The sequence below is a fragment of the Thalassophryne amazonica genome, chromosome 5 (genome assembly GCF_902500255.1).
Source record: "Thalassophryne amazonica chromosome 5, fThaAma1.1, whole genome shotgun sequence".
NCBI lineage: Eukaryota > Metazoa > Chordata > Actinopteri > Batrachoidiformes > Batrachoididae > Thalassophryne > Thalassophryne amazonica.
The window spans coordinates 123,674,943-123,699,273 of NC_047107.1; the positions used below are offsets into that span (position 1 = coordinate 123,674,943).

The 24,331-nt window shown below is 40.0% G+C and overlaps 1 protein-coding gene across 3 annotated transcripts in view; it reads left to right on the forward strand.

The window, feature by feature from the left end:
- The window catches only part of LOC117511251 (tight junction protein ZO-2-like), a 182,620-nt gene that overhangs the window by 100,266 nt on the left and 58,023 nt on the right, over window positions 1-24,331 (forward strand). For all 3 annotated transcript variants that reach the window (XM_034171256.1, XM_034171257.1, XM_034171255.1), the window contains exons 7-9: window positions 3,650-3,803; window positions 17,286-17,391; window positions 19,100-19,215. In XM_034171256.1, coding sequence (XP_034027147.1) covers window positions 3,650-3,803; window positions 17,286-17,391; window positions 19,100-19,215 — 376 coding nt within the window. The remainder of the gene's footprint in view (window positions 1-3,649; window positions 3,804-17,285; window positions 17,392-19,099; window positions 19,216-24,331) is intronic.

Here is a 24,331-nt window from a genome sequence, read left to right on the forward strand (position 1 = left end):
ACATTATCAGCAAAAGTAGTGGTTTCTTTTTGCACACATTGAGGCATTCCATCTTTAAATGGTGTAAATGTTGCCTTGCATATTTCTTAAAGTTATGCATTCATTGGTATATTTAGATTATATATATAGATTATATATTGGTATATTGATTATATATATATATAGATTATATATTGGTATATACAATCTTTTCAATTGTAAAAAAAAGAGGTTTGACCACTAAATACAGTTTGAGCCATGAAATCAACCCCAAAGCTAGTGCACTATTATAATAGGACAGCAGGTTGTGAAGAGTTGATAAATAACAAAATTTAATTTATGATATTTACATCATAATGAGCAGCCTATATACAATGCACCATTGGAGAACACAGGCTCTATGCCCACTTACTGGCTGACTGAAAGGGTGCTGCCCCATCAGTAGTTAGAACTACATCACTTTTTCATATGATCTGCAGAGTGCCATTGTGATACAGAAAACATGAGTTTGCCTGATACATTATGATCAATGCTAGGCAAGTGATACACATCATGTACACGCTACACCTTTATTTTTAGAAAATGTGCAAATGTTTAGAAATACAAGTACATGTACAAATTGCAAGAAAAGACAAAGCTTGCTTTGTCCAGTAAACTTTTAAAGTTTAATTTACAGCCTTCCAGTAAACTTTTAAAGTTTAATTTACAGCTTGTGGTTGAAAGCTCTCTGCTAAGAGTGAAAACCTTCATTCCAAGAAGGAATAGGCTGTATTCTGATAAGTGTTATATCATAGTGATTGTGTATACGTTTTATCAAAATTCATGTGGATTGATCCCCCCACCCTGGCCACCAACGCCTGGCATGGGGAGAACCCATCTACATCTCTGAGTTGGCACCTTATCTGCAGGTCTAAATCCTTGTTCCTGGGGACAGCATTATGAAGAGTTTACCCTGTATTTATTTTGAAGTTGATAAACATAACACAGTATTGGCCATTTGGTACAGAAAAATCTTAATTTGAGGGTGCATATTGCCATAATGATTAAACCAGATTTAAGGACTATTTTTTAGTAGGATGGCATATCTACTCATTCACACATGGTGTCAAATATCATGTGTGTAATATTGGTTGAGGGGAGTATGGGGATAACAAAGCACATGGAAGAAAGTTACTTTGTATTGAATTGTGTATTTATATTCTTACAATCAAAATGTTCAGTATATGATTAGTCAGTAAATGACAGAATACTCACATTTGTTTTTGCTATAAACAGGTCTGAAAACACTAAAGTTTGTAGAGTTGTTCAAATCTTTTCAAGGAGAGTCAAACAGGTTTGTAGCACCCACATGCAGCATGTGCAGAGAAAGGATGCATTCATATCAAGGGGGATATTTGAATCTGCTTGGTTATACAACCAAGCTGGCATGCACACCCACTTTGTGTGCTAGACAGCAGCAGATAGCCCAGGAGTCTGGGCTCTGTTTATAGCAGTAGGCAAGCTACTGAGCTCCTGCATATATGCATAGGGCCAGCGGCCAGCTATTAAAGCTGAGAGATTTGTGCTGGAGTACAACTGCCACTGAGGTACATATGGTTCAACTGTATGTATCAGATTATTGTTAATATTGTCTTAATATTAATTTTTTCGTTTGAAAATAGTAGCAGGTTGTAGCCCATGTCATGGTGGTTCAGAATATGTAGAGCCTATTCTGGACAGTCAGAAAGACAAAACTGTATGTATCAGATTATTGTTAATATTGTCTTAATATTAATTTTTTGTTTGAAAATAGTACCAGGTTGTAGCCCATGTCATGATGGTTCAGAATATGTAACTTTGGGGAGTTCACCTTTTGTAGTTTTAGAGCCTATTCCGGACAGACAGAAAGACAAAAGTAGCCATTTATGTATATAGATATATACCTTGGGTGGGTGGGTGGGTGTACGATAGATATAGATATGTATATATGTACAAGGGTAGGCTGAAAAGTTGTAAGGCGCACTATAATGCAGTTAATGCATTACTCCTTCATGAGGAGCCTTAGAACTTTCAGCCTACCCTCGTATATATATGTAGATATAGATATGTATATACATACATATGTATGTACGTGTGTGTGTGTATATTGGCTCACACCGACCTGTTAATTTTTCTTTAAGAAGCCCTCTTATTCTGCACTCCTTACCTGTTTGAACTTGTTACCTGTATAAAAGACACCTGTTCACACACTCAATCAATCACACTCCAACCTGTCCACCATAGCCAAGACCAAAGAACTGTCTAAGGACACCAGGGACAAACCTGTAGACCTGCACAAGGCTTGGATGGACTACAGGACAGCAGGCAAGCAGCTTAGTAGAAGACAACAACTGTTATGATTATTTATTAGAAAGTTGAAGAAACACAAGATGACTGTCAATCTCCCTCGGTCTGGGATTCCATGCAAGATCTCACTTTGTGGTGTAAGGATGATTCTGAGAAAGCTTAGAACTACACAGGAGGACCTGGTCAATGACCTGACGAGACTTGGGACCACAGTCACAAAGATTACATTAGTAACACATGATGCTGTCATGGTTTAAAATCCTGCAGGGAAGCAAGGTCCCCCTGCTCAAGCCAGCACATGTCCAGGGCCGTTTGAAGTTCATCAGTGACCATCTGGATGATCCAGAGGCGGCATGGGAGAAGGTCATGTGGTTAGATGAGACCAGAATAGAGCTTTTTGGAGTCAACTCCACATGACCATGTTTAGAGGATGAGAACAACCCAAAGAAAACCATCCCAACCGTGAAGCATGGGGCTGGAAACATCATACTCTGAGGGTGCTCTTCTGCCAGGGGGACAGGACCACTGCACCGTATTGAAGGGAGGATGGATGGCGTCATGTATTGTGAGATTTTGGCAAACAACCTCCTTCCCTCAGTAAGAGCATTGAATATGGGTCATGGCTGGGTCTTCCAACATGACAATGACCCCAAACACACAGCCAGGGCAACTAAGGAGGGGCTCCGTAAGAAGCATTTCAAGGTCCTGGAGTGGCCTGGCCAGTCTCCAGACCTGAACTCAATAGAAAATCTTTGGAGGGAGCTGAAACTCCAAACCTGAAAGATTTGGAGAAGATCTGTATGGAGGAGTGGACAAAAATCCCTGCTGCAGTGTGTGAAAACTTGGTCAAGAACTACAGGAAACGTCTGACCTCTGTAATGGCAGACAAATGTTTCTATACCAATTGTTAAGCTCTGTTTTTCTAGGGGGTCAAATACTTATTTTATGCAACAAAATGCAAATTAATTATTTAAAAATCATAGTGTGATTTTCTGGATTGTTTTTTTTTTTTTTAGATTCTGTCTCTCACAGTTGAAGTGTACCTATGATAAAAATTACAGCCCTCTCCATTCTTTGTAGGTGGGAAAACCTGCAAAACTGACAGGGGGTCAAATACTTATTTTCCCAACTGTAATGTATTTATCTAGCTATATTTCATTTAGTTGTCTGTCTGAATTCAATTTATATCACACTTGATCATAACATAATTCATCCCAAAGTGCTATACACGTGTAACATTGAAACCTTACCCACCCTATAAGTAGCCATTTTGGCAATGGTAGTAAGTATTTTAGTAAGTTATCATCTAGTTAGTTCCCTAAGTGTTTGTCCTGTTTGTCTGCAGATCAATGGGACGGTAACCGAGAACCTGTCCCTACATGATGCTGGGAAGCTGATAGAAAAATCAAGAGGGAAACTGCAGCTGGTGGTCCAGAGAGACCGCCGACAGATCTTAGTCCGCATCCCCCCGCTCGCTGACTCTGACTCTGATAATGACGGTGAGTTGCTGAAGTAAAGTTGAAACCTAATCAGCAGTATAGTGATAGTTGTGTGATGTAGTAAAGACTCCTGTGTACAGTGTTTCCCAAAGGTCTCAAAAATACCCGCTGATCCATCAGCACTTTAAATGCTCTAATAGACTGACAACAAGCAGCTGCTATGTAATTTTCTATTTTTTCTGTTGTGTCAGTGGGTGAAAAACTGCAGCTCAAGCTGCAGCCAAGCAAATTCTTTCTGACTTTTGGTGACTTGAATATGAAAGAAATTCGGATTTATCTCTTGCTGTAGCTGCATTAGCACAGTTACCTTTTCATTCAAAGAATTTCAACCTGGGCCCATGTTGAAGCATTATGCATACATTTTGTTGAATTATTGATTGCTTTTCTTAAGTTGCAAAACTGATTGATGGGCTGTTGAGTAATTTCCCTCAAATGCCACCTTTGGGACCATAATCATTGCTATTAAACTGGTAAATTATTTCCTTCAGTGTAATGCTGCAGGGCTTCACATTACAAAATGCCCCCTGTGGTAACTGTGCGATGTAGATACAGTGACACATGCTGTTGAATTAACAGCTTTTCTTTGCGTTCTGTGGTTTATCTTGGAGATGGTGGTTTCTGCTCATTAATGTCTGTGGAATACTTTGTGAATGAAATGTGCCGCTCGCTGTCCATGGTACTGAATCGCAGCCCCCTCAAAATCCCCTCCACTTTCTCCTACACAGTGATGGGAGTTTTCCGGGAATTAGTTGGATTTAGTCTGTGGTTTGACTTCATGATGTTTGTATTTGTAAAATTATTTGGAAACGTGTCTGAGACGCCTCAGTGGAAAGACACTTATCACTTGTTATAAAAGCACAAATTGCTGAAGTCAAATGTTTAGATAAATGTAGAGACAGAACAGTAAAACATGACAGACTATTATAGTTTTGTCATCTTGTCAATATGGGAAAATGTGCTGTTTATGACTAAAATGAGCAAGAAAATGGGACTGAAAAATGGCTCTCATTCAGCTTATTGATTGCACCAAATTGCATGTAATATTTCAAAATTTTCTGGGGGAGTTACCCGCGACCCCCCACGGGGTGCTCCACCCCGACATCATGAAAAACATTTTCAGGTTTTTTTGTTAGTTTTTTTTTTTAATTTCAAGAGCCACTCGCATCACTGTCCTACAAATCGAGCATTGCTTTAATGTATGCACAAGCACACATGCACGGAGCATATTTGAGTGTTTTATAATAGAAAAGGGCATGTTGGCAGGAGATCTGTCTTTCTACGTGTGGACACAAGAAAACTTGTAGAATGAATGAAACAGCAGTGTTGATAAGGACAGGATGGACACATGGTGTGATTGCAGCAAGAATGTTGTCAGAATTAATTGCACCTGGGAATGTTAGATGCTGTGAAAACATGGCAGAGGCATAATCAGGAGAAACTATGGACTTAAACTGCACATTTTTTCCATCTTGACCATGTTCCCACAGTGTTTATTAAAATTTTCAGGACCTGTTGCGTTGAATAATGGGCCCGAAGACTCACTTATGTTCCACATTAAATACAGATAAGGGCGGAGCTGTCTGTACTCTGCATGCACTTTGTCCAAATTTGTATTATTTTCTGAAAACGTATGCACATGGCTGAAACAGAGCATACCTCCAGAACTCATGGGGGCAGTATAGTCAAAATATTCCAGTGAAATATTTTGATGAGTTTTAATATATCTCATCTTTTCATGAAGTATTTAATGGCTGCACGTGGCAAAAACATTATTTCAACTTTTTCGACTGTCACCATGTTTGATGTTAGAATCTTTTTATAGAATCTGCAGTGCAGTGCCATCTACTGGATGTTTTTCTTAACATCCTTCCCAACGTAAAGGACATACAGAAGTCTGAGTGCAGCGACTGTTGTGCCGTTTGAAATACACGGATAGATTTAAGTACATAAATGGAGCATAAATTAGGTTTTAGTCCTCAGAGATCAGTCAGATCCGTTTCTAGAACTTGATTCTGGAGGTTTATCCATTTGTTGCTAATGTTCAATGGGAATATTTTCAACATTTTGGCTTTCATTGTCTCATCATATTCATACACTGTCTTCTACTTTGCATGAAATGATCCTGATTGATTGTCTTCACTGTGTTTGTGTTTCAACACCTTGTTGGTCTTTCGGGGAGGATGAAAACTTTTGTCTGGTTCTTGTTTCTCTCAACCTTCTGTGTCTGCTAACGTTACCGTCATGTCTCTGCCCAAACTTTGATAGAAAGCTGCTGCTGTCTCTGGACAGCCTACCTTTAATATGGGAAACACTGTATGAAGTTTCAGCTTCACCTTGTGTGCAAACTGTAATTTTTAAGTCTGAGATTAGTATTTATACTGGCTGTGTTGTTGTAGGATCATAGTGGACATGAATATTTAATGACATTAACTTGTAATTTATTGCTATTTGTTGGGTGTTTCTCACAGCATAATCAAATGTCTGTGAATATTCTGGTGTGCCACAAGAAAATAGACTATTTTTTAAAGTAATTTATTTTCAGGCAGTAATTTTAGCTGACATTGTTCAAATAACAATTTATAAAGCTGTGATTTTATCTCTACATTTAAACAAAAAATTTCTTGAACAGGTCTAATTGGTTGGTACTAGACTTCCTGACTAAATTGGCCATTTCCGCTGTGATGCAAGAACAGTCGATCATCCAAGTATAATCATCCAAGCCCAGGAGAACAAGATTGTTTTCCTTATTTTAAGACAGAGGCTAATCTTAAAATAAGAATTCTGTCTAGTTTTAAGACACATTTAGATTATTCAGTGCTACTTTTGAGGATTCTAACCAAGTAAATGTTTCTTACCCCATTGGCAGATTTTTTTTTTTTTTTTTTTTTTTGCTTAATGCAAGACATTTGGCTAGATTGGCTTATTTTGATAGGGACAGTTTTTGTAGTGAACAATCTAGGTATTTAAAATAGTTGTTAATAATCAGATTTAACTAGATCAGTGGTTTCCCCAAAAACTGATTTACAGGTTGTTTTTTTTTTTGTTGTTGTTTTTTTATTGAGTGAATGAATAAATACATTTTTATATAGAACCCCCCCCCCCCCCCAAAAAATGTAGCTTTTCCCAACTTCTCGTAGCTTCACCCAAAGAAAAGCAAAAAAAAAAAAAATGTAATTGATTTTGATTGTCCAGTAAGTGTGTTATTTTTACTTTATTTAATTATTAATCATTTATGTGCACAACCCCCGATCAGGTAAAACCTCATACACACCCTGTGTTCTTTGGCGGCCATTGATCAGGCTCTGACCAGGTTTGGAAGCAGTGAATTGGACTGTACCCATAGACAAATTTTGGACGCATGTGGATAAAAAAGTGGAGTCAGGAATTTGCAATGGAATCATTTCCAAATTTGAAACTGACAAATGGCTGGACCTGTTACGAAATATGTATTTCCCATTAAAATGTTAAGTTGATATGAATGAATGCTTCCAACCAACAAATTTTATTAATGAACCAATCGCCACGAAGCTTGCACGAGATGTTATTAAAGTTTAAAGGTGGGTGGGGGGTGGAGTCTCCCATGTGCCTTCTGTCAAATGTGAGTATAAAGTTGACATCTTGATTTTTTTTTTTTTTTTTTTTAGTCCTATTTGATCTAATGAACACTGTGACGCTATGACTGCTGAAGCAACAATCACAGCCACTGAAGCTTCTAACTCGAGTTGTCTCGGTGGCTTCCCTCACCCGTCTCCTCTATGCACGTTTACCCAGCTTATTAAAAAGACTATAAAATACAACTTTTACAGCTGTTTTCTTTGAGGGGATGTATACACAAACATTTTGCAATCACTGAATATGTCTTGGGATTTCATTTATATCAGTTCTCAAAATCTGAGTGACCCTGCAAGAAGAAGGAGACAAGTGAAGGAAGCCATCAAGACACTCGTGGCAACTCTGTAGGAGTTATACGCCTCTGAGGCTGTGATTGCAGAAAGTGCGCATAGCGCAACTTTTGTTTTAGATGCACATCTTGTGCAGACTGAGATGTTAACACGGGGTGGACATGAAGGACCAAGAGAACAACAGGCAGCTTCACATGAGCTGATAAGTAAAACCAGCTGCTTAAAGGATGGGTCAGGAGGCAAACATACACTGTCTTGGACCTTCTTGCACAGCGTGACCTCCACTAGCAGTATGCACAGTTCATCTCTTAGAGCCACACAGCCACATTCATACTGTACTGATAAACCCACACTCAGAGGATGTGCAGCACACAAGGCCTCAAAGATGCGAACTGCTCTCATTTATTTATTTTTCTTCTGGTGTTGTTTCCAACCTCAGTGGGGTTTGTGCAGGAAGTGGTTTCAGGAAATGCTGACCTCTGGCTTAAAGCGGCCTCATAATTGAACTGAATCACTTTGATGTTGTTTGTCTTAAGCAGGAGTTGCGTTGACCTTAATCGCTCAAAAGTCCAATCTTTTTGTGTTTTCTCTTCCAGATAATTTGTCATACTTTTAGATGACGGACCAGCCGAGACACAGCATGTGTCACAATCTCTTGCCTTATAAACGGGCTCTGACACAACCTGATGACACTGTAAAGCTTTCACACCTTTGCACACTTCTTTATACTGCTCTAAACCTTTTGAACATTTTAATACATGATTCATTTCTTAATAAACCTATTTTAATCCCTACAAACTCTGAATTTTGTCATTTATTAAGTGCACAAGTTGACTAAAGCCAGTGTAAATGATATTGTAAGTTGCCTTTCAGTTCTTGAAGTTGTAACTTTTGCAATGTCGCATGTTTGTTTATCATGTTATAATGTAGAAAGAAGGTCATGGCTTATTTTTGTGAATACAGAGGGTTGCGTGGTAAACGGTGGCTCGTGACGTGGGTAAGGAGGTGTTTGTTGGATTGTCAGTGTTATAACATATTAATGAGTTGTGCTAACAGTGCAGAAACTAAATGTTGTTGGTCAGTCTAAGCTTTTCCAAGTCCTCTCTCTCTCTTACCATCTTCTTTGTTTCATACATGATCTCAGGGTCATGCTGACTCCCATGTTGTAACCATACATCACTTTAACTGAAATATTTGTGGTCACCAGAGCAAGGTTTTAAAATGAATGATTTTCCAATAAAGGTACATGAATTAATGTGGACATAAACATTAAGAGGGTTAGTCATTATTAATTAAGGATGATTTTGTTTGTTTGGAATAAATCACGTTTATAGACTGATTACCATTTTAAAAACTGGAGCTGTCAAGCTTCCGACTTGGTTTAACTAGTAATAGGCTATACAGAGATGTAAAATTTGCATTTTTGTATCACTCAATGAGGTTTGCATGCATGGAGGTTGGCTTTTTGCCATTCTTTATAGTTTGATATTTTTGGAATGTCACATTGTCATATTAACGTTTCCTTTCTCATCTTAATTTGCATTTGGAATTGACATCATTCAAAATTAATGGGAAGTAATCATATTATGTTTAATTTGTGACCCAGGAATTAGGTTGGGTATTACTTTTTTGTTTTTAATGAAGTAATTTGTCACTTTACTAACATCACCCTTATAAACCCTGGAGTTAATTAAGAGCGTGTGCTGGGAGAGTTTTTTTTTTTTTTTGTTTTGTTCGTGTACGAGGTCTGTTAGAAAAGTATCCGACCTTATTATTTTGTGTGATTGCATCAGACAAGCTTGAACCCTCATGCGCATGCGTGAGTTTTTTCATGCCTGTCGGTCATTCGCCTGTGAGCAGGCTTTGAGTGAGGTGTGGTCCACCCCTCTCGTCTATTTTTTATTGCGAATAAATGTCTGAACGATTTGGATCTTTGCTGCATCAATTTTTTTTCCAGAAACTGTGAGAGACCTTCAGGTGGACACCGTTCGAAAAATTAATATGGCTTTCAGGGACGATTTTATGGGGATTAAACAGATTACGGGGTGTTACTGCCGCTTTAAGGACGGCCCACAACTGCTGAGAGTGCGGCGCGCTCCCAGCCCCCATCAACAGGCAGACACCCCGCACAAACAACCAGATCATTTCCAATGTGAAAGCTTTGTTGATCTGGGACCTCGTCTGACTTTCACAAAAAGGCAGAAAATGTGGACATCAGCACTTTTTCCGGCACATTCCACCATTACAGGAGTTTTTTTCATGGAAAGAAAAGCGGAGGGACGCTCCACGGCTCCATTCATTACGCAGGACAAAACCACCTCGGTGTTGGTCTCTCAGGACAGCTTTCAGTTGGATTTCAGACGGATGCCGGTTGCTTTCCAGTCGTGTGAATATCCGATTGTGATTGTGCATGAGCTGGACATGCCAGAACATGTCCCGTGAGGCTTCATCACGGCGTTGCTTTGCGCCGAGCGCCGGCGGAGTGGAGCAGCTTCTCTTTCCATGACAAAAACTCCTGTAACAGTGAAATGTGCCGTTCACTTTTAAACTGGACGCTGTCTTGATCCGGTATGTCATCTGACTAGCACAGGAATTGTGAAATGATGTGGACATCAGCACTTTTCCGGCACATTAAGACAGACGTGCGGAGGAGTTCAGCGCGCCGCGGTGCAGCCGCTCGGCGCAAAGCAACACCGTGATGAAGCCTCACGGGACATGTTCTGGCATGTCCAGCTCATGCACAATCACAATGGGATATTCACTCGACTGGAAAGCAACCGGAATCCGTCTGAAATCCACCTGAAAGCTATCCTGAGAGACCAACACCGAGGTGGTTTTGTCCTGCGTAATGAACGGAGCTGTGGCGCGTCCCTCCGCTTTTCTTTCCATGAAAAAAAACTCCTGTAATGGTGGAATGTGCCGGAAAAAGTGCTGATGTCCACATCTTCTGCCTTTTTGTGAAAGTCAGACGAGGTCCCGGATCAACAAAGCTTTCACGTTGGAAATGATCTGGTTGTTCCAGCGGGTTGTCTGCCTGTCGATGGGGGCTGGGAGTGCGCTGCGCTCTCAGCAGTTGTGGCCCTGAAAGCCATATTAATTTTTCGAACGGTGTCCACCTGGAGGTCTCTCACAGTTTCTGGAAAGAAATTGATGCTCCAAATCGTTCAGACATTTATTCACAATAAAAAATAGACGAGAGGGGTGGACCACACCTCACTCAAAGCCTGCTCACAGGCGAATGACGCAACCGACAGGCATGAAAAAACTCACGCATGCGCACGAGGGTTCAAGCTTGTCTGACGCAATCACACGTGATTCAAATCCATATGGTTTTTAAAAAAAATAATAAGGTCGGATACTTTCCTAACAGACCTCGTATTTATATTTATTTTTTTGTTTGTTTTTTTTCCCTCGGGGGGGGGGGGGGGGGGGTGTAGGCTGGGAATATTTAGATATTGCAGTCCTGTCCGTGACCATGCAATGCATTTCCAATTACATGCTTATTCATACTTCATTTTTTGTGATTTTCCAGTCACAAGGTGCTATCTGAAATGGAATTGAACTTAAAACTTAAATAAGTAAACACCTGTTGCAGTGGCCAAACGTTCTCCACCAGTAACATCAAATATGTAACCAAACCAGTCCAACTACAAATTCAGAAATACCGTGTGGCGAATGAACCCACCACCAGAGGTCAGTAAGCCCAATTTCAGTGAATAAAGTCATACCACATATCTGTTCCATCCACTCACTAAACCAGTTGGTTCTAATTAGTTCAACTCTTCAGGCAGGTAGATGAGCTAATTGGTGACATCGCTTGTTTTAGGTGCACAGATAGAAGCAATATGTGGTAGAGCTTTTATTCTTTGAAGCCGCAATTCCACCGGCGCTATTCCCCAACTCAGTATCAGGTCAACTCGTAGCACCTTAGTCAAGTCGTCACACTATTCACATAGGCAAGCGGACTCTGTGTGTCACAGCCGCTAGGTTTCATTTGTTTTGATTGATGTTGATTTGTGAAGGTAACTTAATTTAAAGTCAGTCAGTGTAATAGCAGGCTAACACTTGTTTAGCATAGCATTATGTGGTAAACACCGTTTTGGCTACGCTTGCTGATTGAGTAATAAGCAGTAAATCGCACACATCTCACTTTCAACACCACGTGACGTATTCCACATCTCTGCAAACAAGGACCGCCCATGGTGGGGGTCAGACGGGTACAGCAATTTATTCACTTTTATTTACATTTACCCGAGCTGCCAGCTAACTCTTAGCAAAACCGCTTGGGATTGCAGAGAAAAGCGAACTATGAACAAAATTTCCATGCGAGTATCCATGCCAGTTTTGCATTTCAAGTTGGCCAATTCAGACAAATATGATACGCTACAGTTGGTATCAAACACAAACTTGTATCACTGTAGAATCTATTTTGCAGAAAGATTGAAACATAACTGTAAACATATTTAACTTGCAAACTTCAGAACTTGTGTTAAACTGGTTAGCTAGCACATAACCTCAGCCATAGAAATGGACGGCAGAAGGTAAACTGGCCATCACTTCAGTTGTATTTCCTGATAAATAAATCAAAGTAATGCAAAGCAGACGTGCACTTTGTTTTTGCCGCAGTATTGTAAAATTCAATGTAATGTCTTTTTTGTTCTTCTTCTGCCTACTTCCACTCCAATTTGGAGCTGTGCCGTAAATCTGAATAGTTGATGTTTTTGGCATGTTTGGCCTGACTTAGTCTATTCTTCTCAGATTTAACTCTTGTTCCTCAGATTTCTCGTATTCTTGCCGTTTGTCTGATTCTCTGTTACATTAATTGGTCACTTACTTTCGTTTCAAATCCTATTGTTTATTTTAGGTGTAGATTTGCATGATGGGTATCTATCTCACTAACCCAGATCTGACTAATGCAAAAAATGGATTGTCCCTGATGAAACCACTCCGCTAGAGCCCCCGCTAAATGCCTCCTTCACCCTGTCTGACCAATAAACTGCCTTTGAAGGTAAAGAATGTGGATAAAAGCTTGATTGAAGGCAGGTGACAACTGTTAGTTGTAGTTTGTGTTGCTTTCATAGGGACAGATTCATGTTGGTGTCACTTGTGATTTTTCTTTCACCCGAGTCCTCAAATTCAAACGATGGTTTGTGTTTGTCTGTCTACAGGTTTCTGCTTCTACAGTATCTTCAATCTGCTTTTCTGTGCATCTTCCAAGCAATGCCACAGTCTTAAGGGATAAAAGCAGCCAGAGCCAAATCCAACATTTGGCCTCCCATGATCACATCAAGTTTAAAAAAAAAATAGATATAAATATCCTAGGGTCCAAATGAACGGCAGACGGTTTCTCTGGAGATCTAAGCTTTCTGATCCAGTCTTGTTTCATATGAGATTTAAGCACAACCAGTCCAAGTAGCTCAGTGGTGAGTTGGGCTGCCACCCGAAAGACTGGTTCCGTTCCTTCTAAAACTATTGCTTTGTGTCCTTCGGCAGCCACTTCATCTGCACAGTCCCAGTCAACCCAGCAGTGAATGAGTACTTGACTCAGCTGGGAATGTGACTTGCGATGGACTGACATCCCATCCAGGGGGAGTTTTAGACTCGTATCTGCTTTACATTGGGGTATATGTGGATAATCACCAGTGCGATGGGCCTCAGAGCCCATATTGAACTTTTGAGGTTTAAGTTTTGCATCGATCCACTTAATCTTTTCTTCAGTAATCAGGACATGTCAATACTGGAGGCTTTCCCAGCACACACTGGGTGAGAGGTGGGTTGAACCTTAACCAGGTTGTCAGTCTGCTGCCTGACTAACTAATGGTGGACCCTGTCTGGACAAGTTATAGCACACAGTCTAAAGTGCAGAGTGCCAATGAAGTGCGTTTATGCATAAATCTGTTTCAGTATTTACACAATGTAGAAGTGCACTATTCAGAACATTGCAATTCAGAAGGGGAATCTGAAGTGAGAGTTGAAGCAGTTGAGTTCATCATTCCTGCAACACTTCTTCCTCCTCCAGCTTGGTCCACCTGATCACCTCCGTACAGCATTAGGTGGAGACAGACCCATGCAGGACACACCTACCAACATTAACCTTCCCATTTTCTGAGGGTGGATTGCTGATTTATTTATTTATTCATTTATTTATTTATTTATTTTTATACTCAACTGAGGACATTTTTGGCACCTAGAAGAACATCAGATACCCAGTCTGGGCTTGAAAATTGATGTAATCTGTGGTTAAAGTAGTGTTTAAAGTAGACCTGCATTGAAATAAATGTGGTCAGATTTCAGAAAGAAATAGCTGATATGTATTTATAAGACCCTTGTGAATGCAGTAAAGTAAATCTGTAAGCCCAAATTTGTAATTCAGCGGAGAAATCTTCATTTAAAAATGACAAATTTGCAGCTAAAATTTGGCCCTCAGTGAAAACTGTTTGTACATCTGAGTCATTGCAGTGACGTCCGGCAGAAGACGGAGCGCTCCCGCCTTCAGTCCGATCCTGCATTGAAATTGATTTTATGTGTTAGTAATTTTACTGTTATACACATCTTGGTTTCAGCATCCAAAAGTAAGCTGCAATGAATGTGAGATACAGCTCTGCATGCTCAGATAAGCGGCGACATCGACAGTGGGCAACGTTCTTCCCCGACGCCTCGCTCTCTGCCTCCACTGTGCTTACTGAGTCTGCATGCTCGGTAAATGCCGAAGCGGGCCACTCACATCGCCCCCGTGTCTGCTGTGCAGCCGGCACCACGTCCCTGTCTACTGAATAGAGGTGCAGCCAACTTGGCACAAGTCCAGAGACTACGCTCGCTGTTTTATGCGGTGCGGCCAGTGACAGCTGTTGCTGCAAGGACAGACTTTCCGCAGCGCCGCACGTCTCAGTAATCGGAGCCGCAGAGCTCCGTGGCCGCTGAGAGAGGTTTATATCTTTTTAATGACTTGGATTCTTTGCGGGTCCCGCCTTTGTACCCCGTGACGGTAACACCGGAGACGAAAGACAGTAGATTTTCAATGCGACACCACTCAATCAAACGGGCGTATGAAAAAGTCCCCCAAAATAATTTTCAAGCACAAATAAAAGAAATGTGTACTCACCAAACGTGCCGCAAGACAATATGAAGTTTTAAAAAAAGTAGATCCTTCCGTATAAGACAATAAAAAGGTGCAGATGCAAACTGACGTAAATCCACAAATTACAGTTGAAGCGCGCAATGCATGCTGGGAGAGAAGGTCTTCTCCCTGACATCTCGGCAGCGTCCCGGATGTGATGACAGTTTTGCGGAGGGCTAAATTTTAGCTGTAAATTTGTCATTTTTAAAGAAGATTTGAAGATTTCGCCGTTGAATGACAGATCTGGGCTTGCAGATTTACTTTACTACATTCAGAAGGATCTTATGTGTAAATATGTCATTTTTTTGGTCCAAAGATCTGACTGCATTTATTTCAGTGCAGGTCTACTTTAAAACATTTGTGACATCTGGTTTAAATCATGATCCACAAAACATGACTGATCAGATTTAACTGGCGCAGACTGGGGTGGTCTTGTGTAGAACTAGGTGAAAGCGGATAAGAGGGCCTGACTGTCAGTGGGACCAACTGTTATCTGAGCAGGACCCTGTGAAATGCATGCCACACTCTTCAACAGAAGACAGTTTTGAGATGTTAACAAAAACATTTTTGGTGTATTGTAACTTTAAATGGTCTGTAGGTGTGCATGCGGGTGTGAATGTGTTTGTCTATATGTGGCCCTGAGACACATTGGCATCCTGTTCAGGGTGTACCTCGCCTCACACCCTATGACTGCTGGGATAGGCTCCAGCCCCTCATGACCCTTAACCAGAGTAACAGGTTGAAGATGAGTGTATGTGTGTTTGAGTGAGAAAACTGTGGGGCAAAAATGTGGGAATTAGTTTATTGTATTCACAAAAAATAAAAATTGTGTAATGGCAATCATATTTACTGTAGCGTATTTGGTTACATTCCAATTTTAGCTTATCTAAAATATCAGTAATGTGAATTTTTTTTTTTTTTCTGGCTCACATTCTTTCATTTTGAAATCAGGATAGAAATTGGGACCAAAAATGGTCAATGAGAGACCACCTTAAGTCATCACCCTTTTGTTCCCCAACTCTAGCTCAAGTCGATAGTCTGCCTCTCCTAGAAGGGATCAGATCACATCCTTACTTCCATCTCTGAGATTTGATGCAACCCTTCAGATGGGACCTTTATTTAAAAAAAAAACAAAAAAAAAAAACTGTAATAACTGGACTAACCAAACCAACAACTTGTGCGTGGCTTAACTGTCCAAGTTTTGGGTCTGAAGTCAGCACAGACACCTGCTACTACTCTCTCCATAAGTGGGACTGTCAGTCCTCCCACTGTTACATCTCACTGTAAGTTACGCATGGGATGACTAGTCGTAATAGTCAATTACAACTACCTGACATCCGACTAGTCTATTTTTTTATTAGCCGACTAGTTGAAAGGCATTTATTAAATTCATTTAACCCTTAAAACAACAGGCCTGCTGGAGCTGCCACCCCTCCCTTCACTCAGTGAAGAAAGTGTGTGAACCTCAGCAGGTGAATTAGTCAGCTCAAATGGGTCATCTAGGCCTAGTAAATAATGTACATATTGTCTTCATGGTAATGCTGTTTTTTTGTATTTGTGATTTTAAGCTTATATTTGTTAAAATAAATGTCACATTTGAGTTTCACCCTGAAGATTCAAAATTGGATTAATTCATTCAATGTCAGATTTAGTCGCCGACTAGCCAATGACTAATGGTACCCGGTGAGCCAACTAATGATTTACATTAGTGGTCCCAACCCTACTACAAGTCATTAATTTGGAGGGGGCATCAAACAACAAACCTGTAAGATGAGTTTTCCCTAATAAATTATGTAAAAGTTTTCTTTTAATGCAGTAAACCGCCTCCAGTGACCTGCCAACCTCAAATTAGCTTCAAAGCACCACAAGACTGAGCTGCCCGATTTGGAAAAACCTTCAAATCAAAGTGTCAGTCCCCCCCCCTAGCATGCTTTCTTCAGGAATTTGCGTGATGGAGACATATGGATGAAGTTCCCAATCAGACTTAATTGCTTCTTTATTTGTTTTATAATCTAGTATAAGTTTTGTTATTGCTACTTTGACAAACAGTAAAACAACAAAAGCACAAACGACCTCAGTTAAATTTATAGATGTAATATAAATTTTATGCTGCAGTAAATGTTATTTCATTAACTGCAAAGAGAATACCCAAACACAGGAAGAGATAACGTTCTAGTTTAATCCAGAGCCGTCCTCTTACTCCATTAAAAAAATATATTTAAGAGTTTACATTTTTCATTCTGGCTACTTTTATCTTGCGTATAAGCTGTGGCGTCAGGGTTTGTCCTCATAACTGTGAGAATTCTTCCTACTAATGTGCTGACTCAGTGTCAGCGGTTAATCAGCTGGTGTGCGGGCTTCCTGAGGGGTCAGTAATTGTTGGCGGTGATGGTGGCATGTGGTCTGGGATTTGTAAGTTTCTTTGTGGCCCGTCTGACTGAGATTTGTGTGTGTATCCGTCAGACATATCGGAGATGGAGTCCTACCATTCCTATTCTCCCCCAGAGGAGAGGAGGTCCCGCCAGTCAGAGCTTTCCTTTCACTCGTCAAATGAAAGAGAAAACCCCAGGTGAGATGAAAGACAGACAGTTTGCCTGGAAAAGGGATTAGAATTAAAATAACGGAAACAACATTAAGAGCATGAGCTGGAAATGCAAGAGATTATTATAGTGTATTGTCACAAGAAATGGGACCAAAAATTCAAAACGTGCTCAGTTTCCAGGTGTAGATGACATGTTGAATTTACTGTGGTTATTAGGTGTGGATGGATGTGTTGTAGTCTGAACATATCAACACATCACAGTGACCCCCCCACCCACTCCCACACCATTTTACCTGAATTAGTAGATTTATGTTTGCGTGGGAGCGACAGCCATCACAAAAACAGATTTCTCTCCTACCCTTCCATTTTTCGTCACTTACATTGGCTATAATATGTCATCATACATTGTGAACCTGCTTATGTAAAGTGCGGCTGAGTGTTGCACTCTTTCAAACATCCTTCCTTGGAAAACATCCCTATTTGATAAAATATTTTATCATGTTCCTGTAGCAGCTATAGTCTCACTGCGTTGTTGTGTTGACTCCTCCCACTCACTCCCCCCGGGATGCAAGCTCATGATCTCCGGCATGGGAGCTGGACGCTCTAACCAGAAGGTTAAAACCCGGGCTCTGACCTGAGTGGCCAGAGTATCCTTTGGCTGTCAGGGGAATGAGACCTTTTAAATAGCACATGCACAATGACTCTTGCTGGCCTCTGTCACTTTCTGTTGTGATTGATTAATGTTAAATGAGTCATGTGAGAGGATAATTAATAATGAAAAATCCAGTCCATCTAGACTTTGTGTGGCACATGATCTACAGTTGTTTTAGGCTCTCCGTCTCGCTGTCCCGTAGTCTAAAAACCAGCTGTCCATGACTCTAAAATCAGTCTTCTTGTTTGGACCTTTGAAATCTTATAGTCTGAACTAGGGTTGAGTATCGGGAACCGGATATTTTCGGGTATCGTTATGAAATGATTCGATCCACCAACATCAACAGCCTTTTTGCTCAACGATTCCTTTATTGGTCCTTCAGAGCGGCCGTTGTTTTGAGGGTGTTTGTCGGGAAATGATTATTTCTCTACATTGATTAATCAACCGTTTCTGCAGCGCAGCTTTGCTTTAAACCTTGTTGCAAGAAAGAAATGAGAATCGTCCTCCGTTCCGTTGCTCCTAACGCTGCGCCGCTCTATGCTGAGTCGAGTCCGCTCGGAATTCATAACTTCAAAGCAAATCGTCATTTAAATAAAATGACACCTCTTTCCAAATGTTGGAACACAAACAAACTGCAGTTGATCAAAATGTTGTTTTTTTTTTTTTCCTCCCACAATGAGACGTCCTGCGCTGCAGCAGCCCAAGACTGTGTGGCTGCAGACCTGCATACTCAAGCAGCCATCTGAGCTCAGCTCAGATGTATGGAGAGACTTACATGCCATTAATGTCTGAAAGGAAATGCTTTTGACAAAAACTACAGATTTTATTTCTGTTTATGTCCAGAGGTCATGGATCCAGTGACCAATTTCATATTTATTTACTAAAATGTTGTTGACATAGAAAACATGTAAAGCCTACTTTTATCCTATCGATAAGCCTATCGAACTTGACTTAAAACTTGTTTGTGTTTCATCCATATCCCAGACATTTGGTCTCCAGCAACATCTTTTACTTTCTCACATTGTTTCATGGAGTTTTTCTTTCGATTCAAAAGCTAATTAAGGATTTATGTTTGTGTAACAGAACAGAACTTGTGAGGACGACTAAAATGTCAACGCTGGCACCTCCTTTCGGAGTACCTCAAGAAACCTCGGCCCCACCAAAGCTTGAAAAAGATGGACCATTTGTAGAGCCTTCAGGTAGTAACTCCCTGTTTATGTATAGTTGCAGTTTGTGTCTTGTTTCTGTTTGAACTTGTACTGCTGCAAAAGCCCAGATTTCCTTTGACACTGCTGCAACATCTTCTTAACCCACCATTTGGATACTGTTACATCGCTGTTTGATTTCCTAGGTATTACAGTTCATTTAAAGTGGCAACAGTTTTCAACTGATTAGCCTAGTGTTGCATGGCAAGTTCTTTGTCCCTGGAGAAGAATATACCTTAAAAGATGCCAATTATCTGGGCTTTGTATTTGTTGAAATGTGTCTGTATTTCTCAAGATTTGGTGGGGTATCAAGCTCCTGCATCTGCACTTGCACTTCGAGCCTGATCACAGGGATAAATTGACCAGTCTGTTAATTTCATTGTACAACAGTGATGAGATTGAGCTGTCAGGAAATTCATGTCCTTGCATTAAATGGTCTTTGATTTGATTACCCAATCTTCATGGGCTTTCTCTACAACCCAGCATTGATCACTGACATTATTATTATAAACATTCAACGGCTAATTCAGGTGATAATGTGTTTGTTGTTATTGACCAAGTTGACCCATTTTCCCAAAAAGAATAGGTGAAGGTCACCAGTGTTCAGTAGGCCTTTGGTCCGTCCCACGATGATTCGGTAACAACAAAATGATAAACATTTCTTGGCCTGTTCTTGTGACCATTTTTTACCTTGTTACTGCTCAGTCTGACCTATTTCCCCAGAAAAGGTACGTCAGTATGACCCATCGTCAACATGCCTTGGTCTTTCTCAAGATGCATCACTGATGAACTTCCCCCCGTTTGCGCACATGATTTTGCATTTACGTCATTACGAACCAAGTTGACCTATTTTCCTAGAAAGAGTTTGTCAAAGTCACTAGTCTTTATTAGGCTTCTAGTTCGGCCTAAGATGCATCACTGACATTGAAGTGAAGACTATCCCTTCACCCATTCAAGCGATGTGTATTGGCATCATCACATTGACAGACCGATACAGACTGATAGAACAGGCAACAATATGGTAAGAGCACCCCTTCAGTGAACTGCCCCTTTAACAGCTGAATCAAACCAATACTTCTTCTAAGTTCAAGTAAATATCCAAGTAATTTCACTTGGTTGAGTAGAACGTGGGTATAGTAGAACCACATGACCAACTACAGAGTGAATTTCTTGGTGCTGGTCATATCACAGTGTGGATCGGTGCCAGTCTGCTACTCTTAGTAAGTCTCTTTGGCTGCTCCCTTGTTGGCAATTTTGCACAAGTTTTATGCTGGATGCCCTTCCTGATGCATTTCCAAATTACATAGAGACGTGGCAAGGGTGGGGTTTGAACCAGGAACCTTCCGCACTGAAACCAAGTGCACTAACCACTTGGCCACCACCCCTGCCAGTCAGTCTGCTACTCTTATGGACTTTAAACTGTGTTTTTCAGCTTTTTTCTCCATTGTATGGCATTAATCGGAGCATAAAGGAAATTAATGATGAAGATGAATTCAAAGCAAGATTTTATAAGACAAGTTGAAAATGTGAAGCTTTTGAAAACATCCTGTCCACAGTGCACATGCGTGGTTTACAAAATAATGCCAAAGATTATTTGACATGCAACCCAGAAGTACTAAAAATCACCGAATGTTGTCTCCAATGCATTCTAGCAAACAATATTTGAATTTACACACACAGACACACATACAATATACAGTTGTATGTAAAAGTTTGAGCACCCCTGATGATTTCCATAATTTTCCTTTATAAATCATTGGTTGTTTGGATCAGCAATTTCATTTAAATATATCTTAAAGCAAACAGTGATATTTGAGAAGTCAGATGAAGTTTATAGGATTTATAGAAAGTGCGCAATAATTCTTTAAACAAAATTAGGCAGGTGCATAAATTTGGACACCCCAACAGAATAAATACAGCCTCTAAAGGCTTCCTATAGCTTCCAATGAGAGTCTGTATTATGGTTGAAGGTATTTTGGACCATTCTTCTTTACAAAACATCTCAGGTTTGTTGGTTTCCGAGCATGGACTGCTTGCTTAAAATCACAGCACAGATTTTTAATAATATTCAGGTCTGGGGACTGAGATGACCATTCCAGAATGTTGTACTTGTTCCTCTGCATGAATGCCTTAGTAGATTTTGAGCGGTGTTTAGGATCATTAGCTTGTTGAAAGATCCAGCCCGGCTCAACTTCAACTTTGTCACTGATTCATGAACATTGTTCTCAAGAATCTGCTGATATTGACTGGAATCCATGTGAACCTCAATTTTAACAAGATTCCCAGTACCTGCACTGGCCACACAGCCCCACAGCATAATGGAACCACCTCCAAATTTTACTGTAGGTAGCAAGTGTTTTTCTTGGAATACTGTTCTTTTTCAGCCATGCATACCGCCCCTTGTGATGTCGAAATAACTCGATTTTAGTTTCATCAGTCCACAGCACCTTATTCTAAAATGAAGCTAGCTTGTCCAAATGTACTTTAGCATACCTCAAGTGACTCTGTTTGTGGCGTATGTGTAGAAAAGGCTTCCTCTGCATTACAGCATCATACAGCATCTACTTGTGCAAAGTGCGCTGTATACAACCCCTGGCAAAAATTATGGAATCACCGGCCTCGGAGGATGTTCATTCAGTTGTTTAATTTTGTAGAAAAAAAGCAGATCACAGACATGACACAAAACTAAAGTCATTTCAAATGGTAACTATCTGGCTTTAAGAAACACTATAAGAAATCAGGAAAAAAAATTGTGGCAGTCAGTAATGGTTACTTTTTAGACCAAGCAGAGGGGAAAAAAATATGGACTCACTCAATTCTGACAAATAAATTATGGAATCACCCTGTAAATTTTCATCCCCAAAACTAACACCTGCATCAAATCAGATCTGCTCATTAGTCTGCATCTAAAAAGGAGTGATCACACCTTGGAGAGTTGTTGCACCAAGTGGACTGACATAAATCATGGCTCCAACACGAGAGATGTCAGTTGAAACAAAGGAGAGGATTATCAAACTCTTAAAAGAGGGTAAATTATCATGCAATGTTGCAAAAGATGTTGGTTGTTCACAGTCAGCTGTGTCTAAACTCTGGACCAAATACAAACAACATGGGAAGGTTGTTAACACCTAAACAGAAAAAAAAAAGGTTGCAATGGGCTAAGGAAAAGCAATCATGGACTGTGGATGACTGGATGAAAGTCATATTCAGTGATGAATCTCGAATCTGCATTGGGCAAGGTGATGATGCTGGAACTTTTGTTTAGTGCCGTTCCAATGAGATTTATAAAGATGACTGCCTGAAGAGAACATGTAAATTTCCACAGTCATTGATGATATGGGGCTGCATGTCAGGTAAAGGCACTGGGGAGATGCCTGTCATTACATCATCAATAAATGCACAAGTTTACGTTGATATTTAGGACACTTTTCTTATCCCATCAATTGAAAGGATGTTTGGGGATGATGAAATCATTTTTTTCAAGATGATAATGCATCTTGCCATAGAGCAAAAACTGTGAAAACATTCCTTGCAAAAAGACACATAGGGTCAATGTCATGGCCTGCAAATAGTCCGGATCTTAATCCAGTTGAAAATCTTTGGTAGAAGTTGAAGAAAATGGTCCATGACAAGGCTCCAACCTGCAAAGCTGATCTGGCAACAGCAATCAGAGAAAGTTGGAGCCAGATTGATGAAGAGTACTGTTTGTCACTCATTAAGTCCATGCCTCAGAGACTGCAAGCTGTTATAAAAGCCAGAGGTGGTGCAACAAATAATAGTGATGTGTTGGAGCGTTCTTTTGTTTTTCATGATTCCATAATTTTTTCCTCAGAATTGAGTGATTACATATTTTTTTCCATCTGCTTGGTCTAAAAAAGTAACCGTTACTGACTGACTGACAATTTTTTTTCCTGATTTCTTATAGTGTTTCTTAAAGCCAGAAAGTTGCCATTTGAAATGACTTTAGTTTTGTGTCATGTCTGTGATCTGCTTTTTTCTACAAAATTAAGCAACTGAATGAACATCCTCCGAGGCCAGTGATTCCATAATTTTTGCCAGGGGTTGTAGTTGAACAATGCACAGACACTATCTGCAGCAAGATTATGTTGTAGGTCTTTGGAGCAGGTTTGTGACCGTTCTCACCATCCTTTGCTTCAGCTTATGAGATTTTTCTTGGCCTGCCACTTCGGGCTTTAACTCGTACTGTGCCTGTGGTCTTCCATTTCCTGGCTATGTTCCTCACAGTGGAAACTGACAGCTGCAATCTCTGAGATAGCTTTTTGTATCCTTCCCCTAAACCATGATGTTGAACAGTCTTTGTTTTCAGGTCATTTGAGAGTTGTTTAGAGGCTCCCATGTTGCCACTCATTAGAAGAGATACAAAAAGGCAAAACATTTGTAAATGGCCACCTTAAATACCCTTTCTCATGAATTGATTCACCTATGAAAGGAGGGCAAGGGTCAGTGAGCTTACCAAACCAATTTTGTGTTCCCATAATTAGTGCTAAATGTATTCAAATCAACAAAATGACAAGGGTGCCCAAATTTATGCACCTACATAATTTTTTTAAATAATTATTACACACTTTCCGTAAATACTAGAAACATCATTTCAATTCTCAAATATCAGTGTTTATCTTCTATATGATATATTTAACTGAAATTTCTGATCCAGACAACCAATGATTTATAAAGGAAAATTATGAAAATTATCAGGGTTGCCCAAACTTTTGCATAAAACTGTATTTAAATAAAACAGTGCCATTCCAAGGGGTAGTAGGCTCTCTGCATTGCATTTTTCAGTTGTATGAGCAGACTTATGTTTCGTGATTGGTAACATCACAACACTCATAAAAGGTTCAACTTTTACCAGTGTAGAAATACTTCCACTGTTAAAAAAAACAAAAAAAAAACAAACAAAAAAAAAAACAAACAAACCTAAAAAGCCATATCATTAAGTAGAAAGTTTATTTACAAAGGTTTATAAAAATAAAACAATACCACACTAAAAGCACAATCCAACATAAAAAACTGAAGTTCAGAGAGGCAGAAACAAAAGTTTTTGTGGGCGCCACGTTGTCCCCCTCAGGGCCTCCATACTGGCTCACTC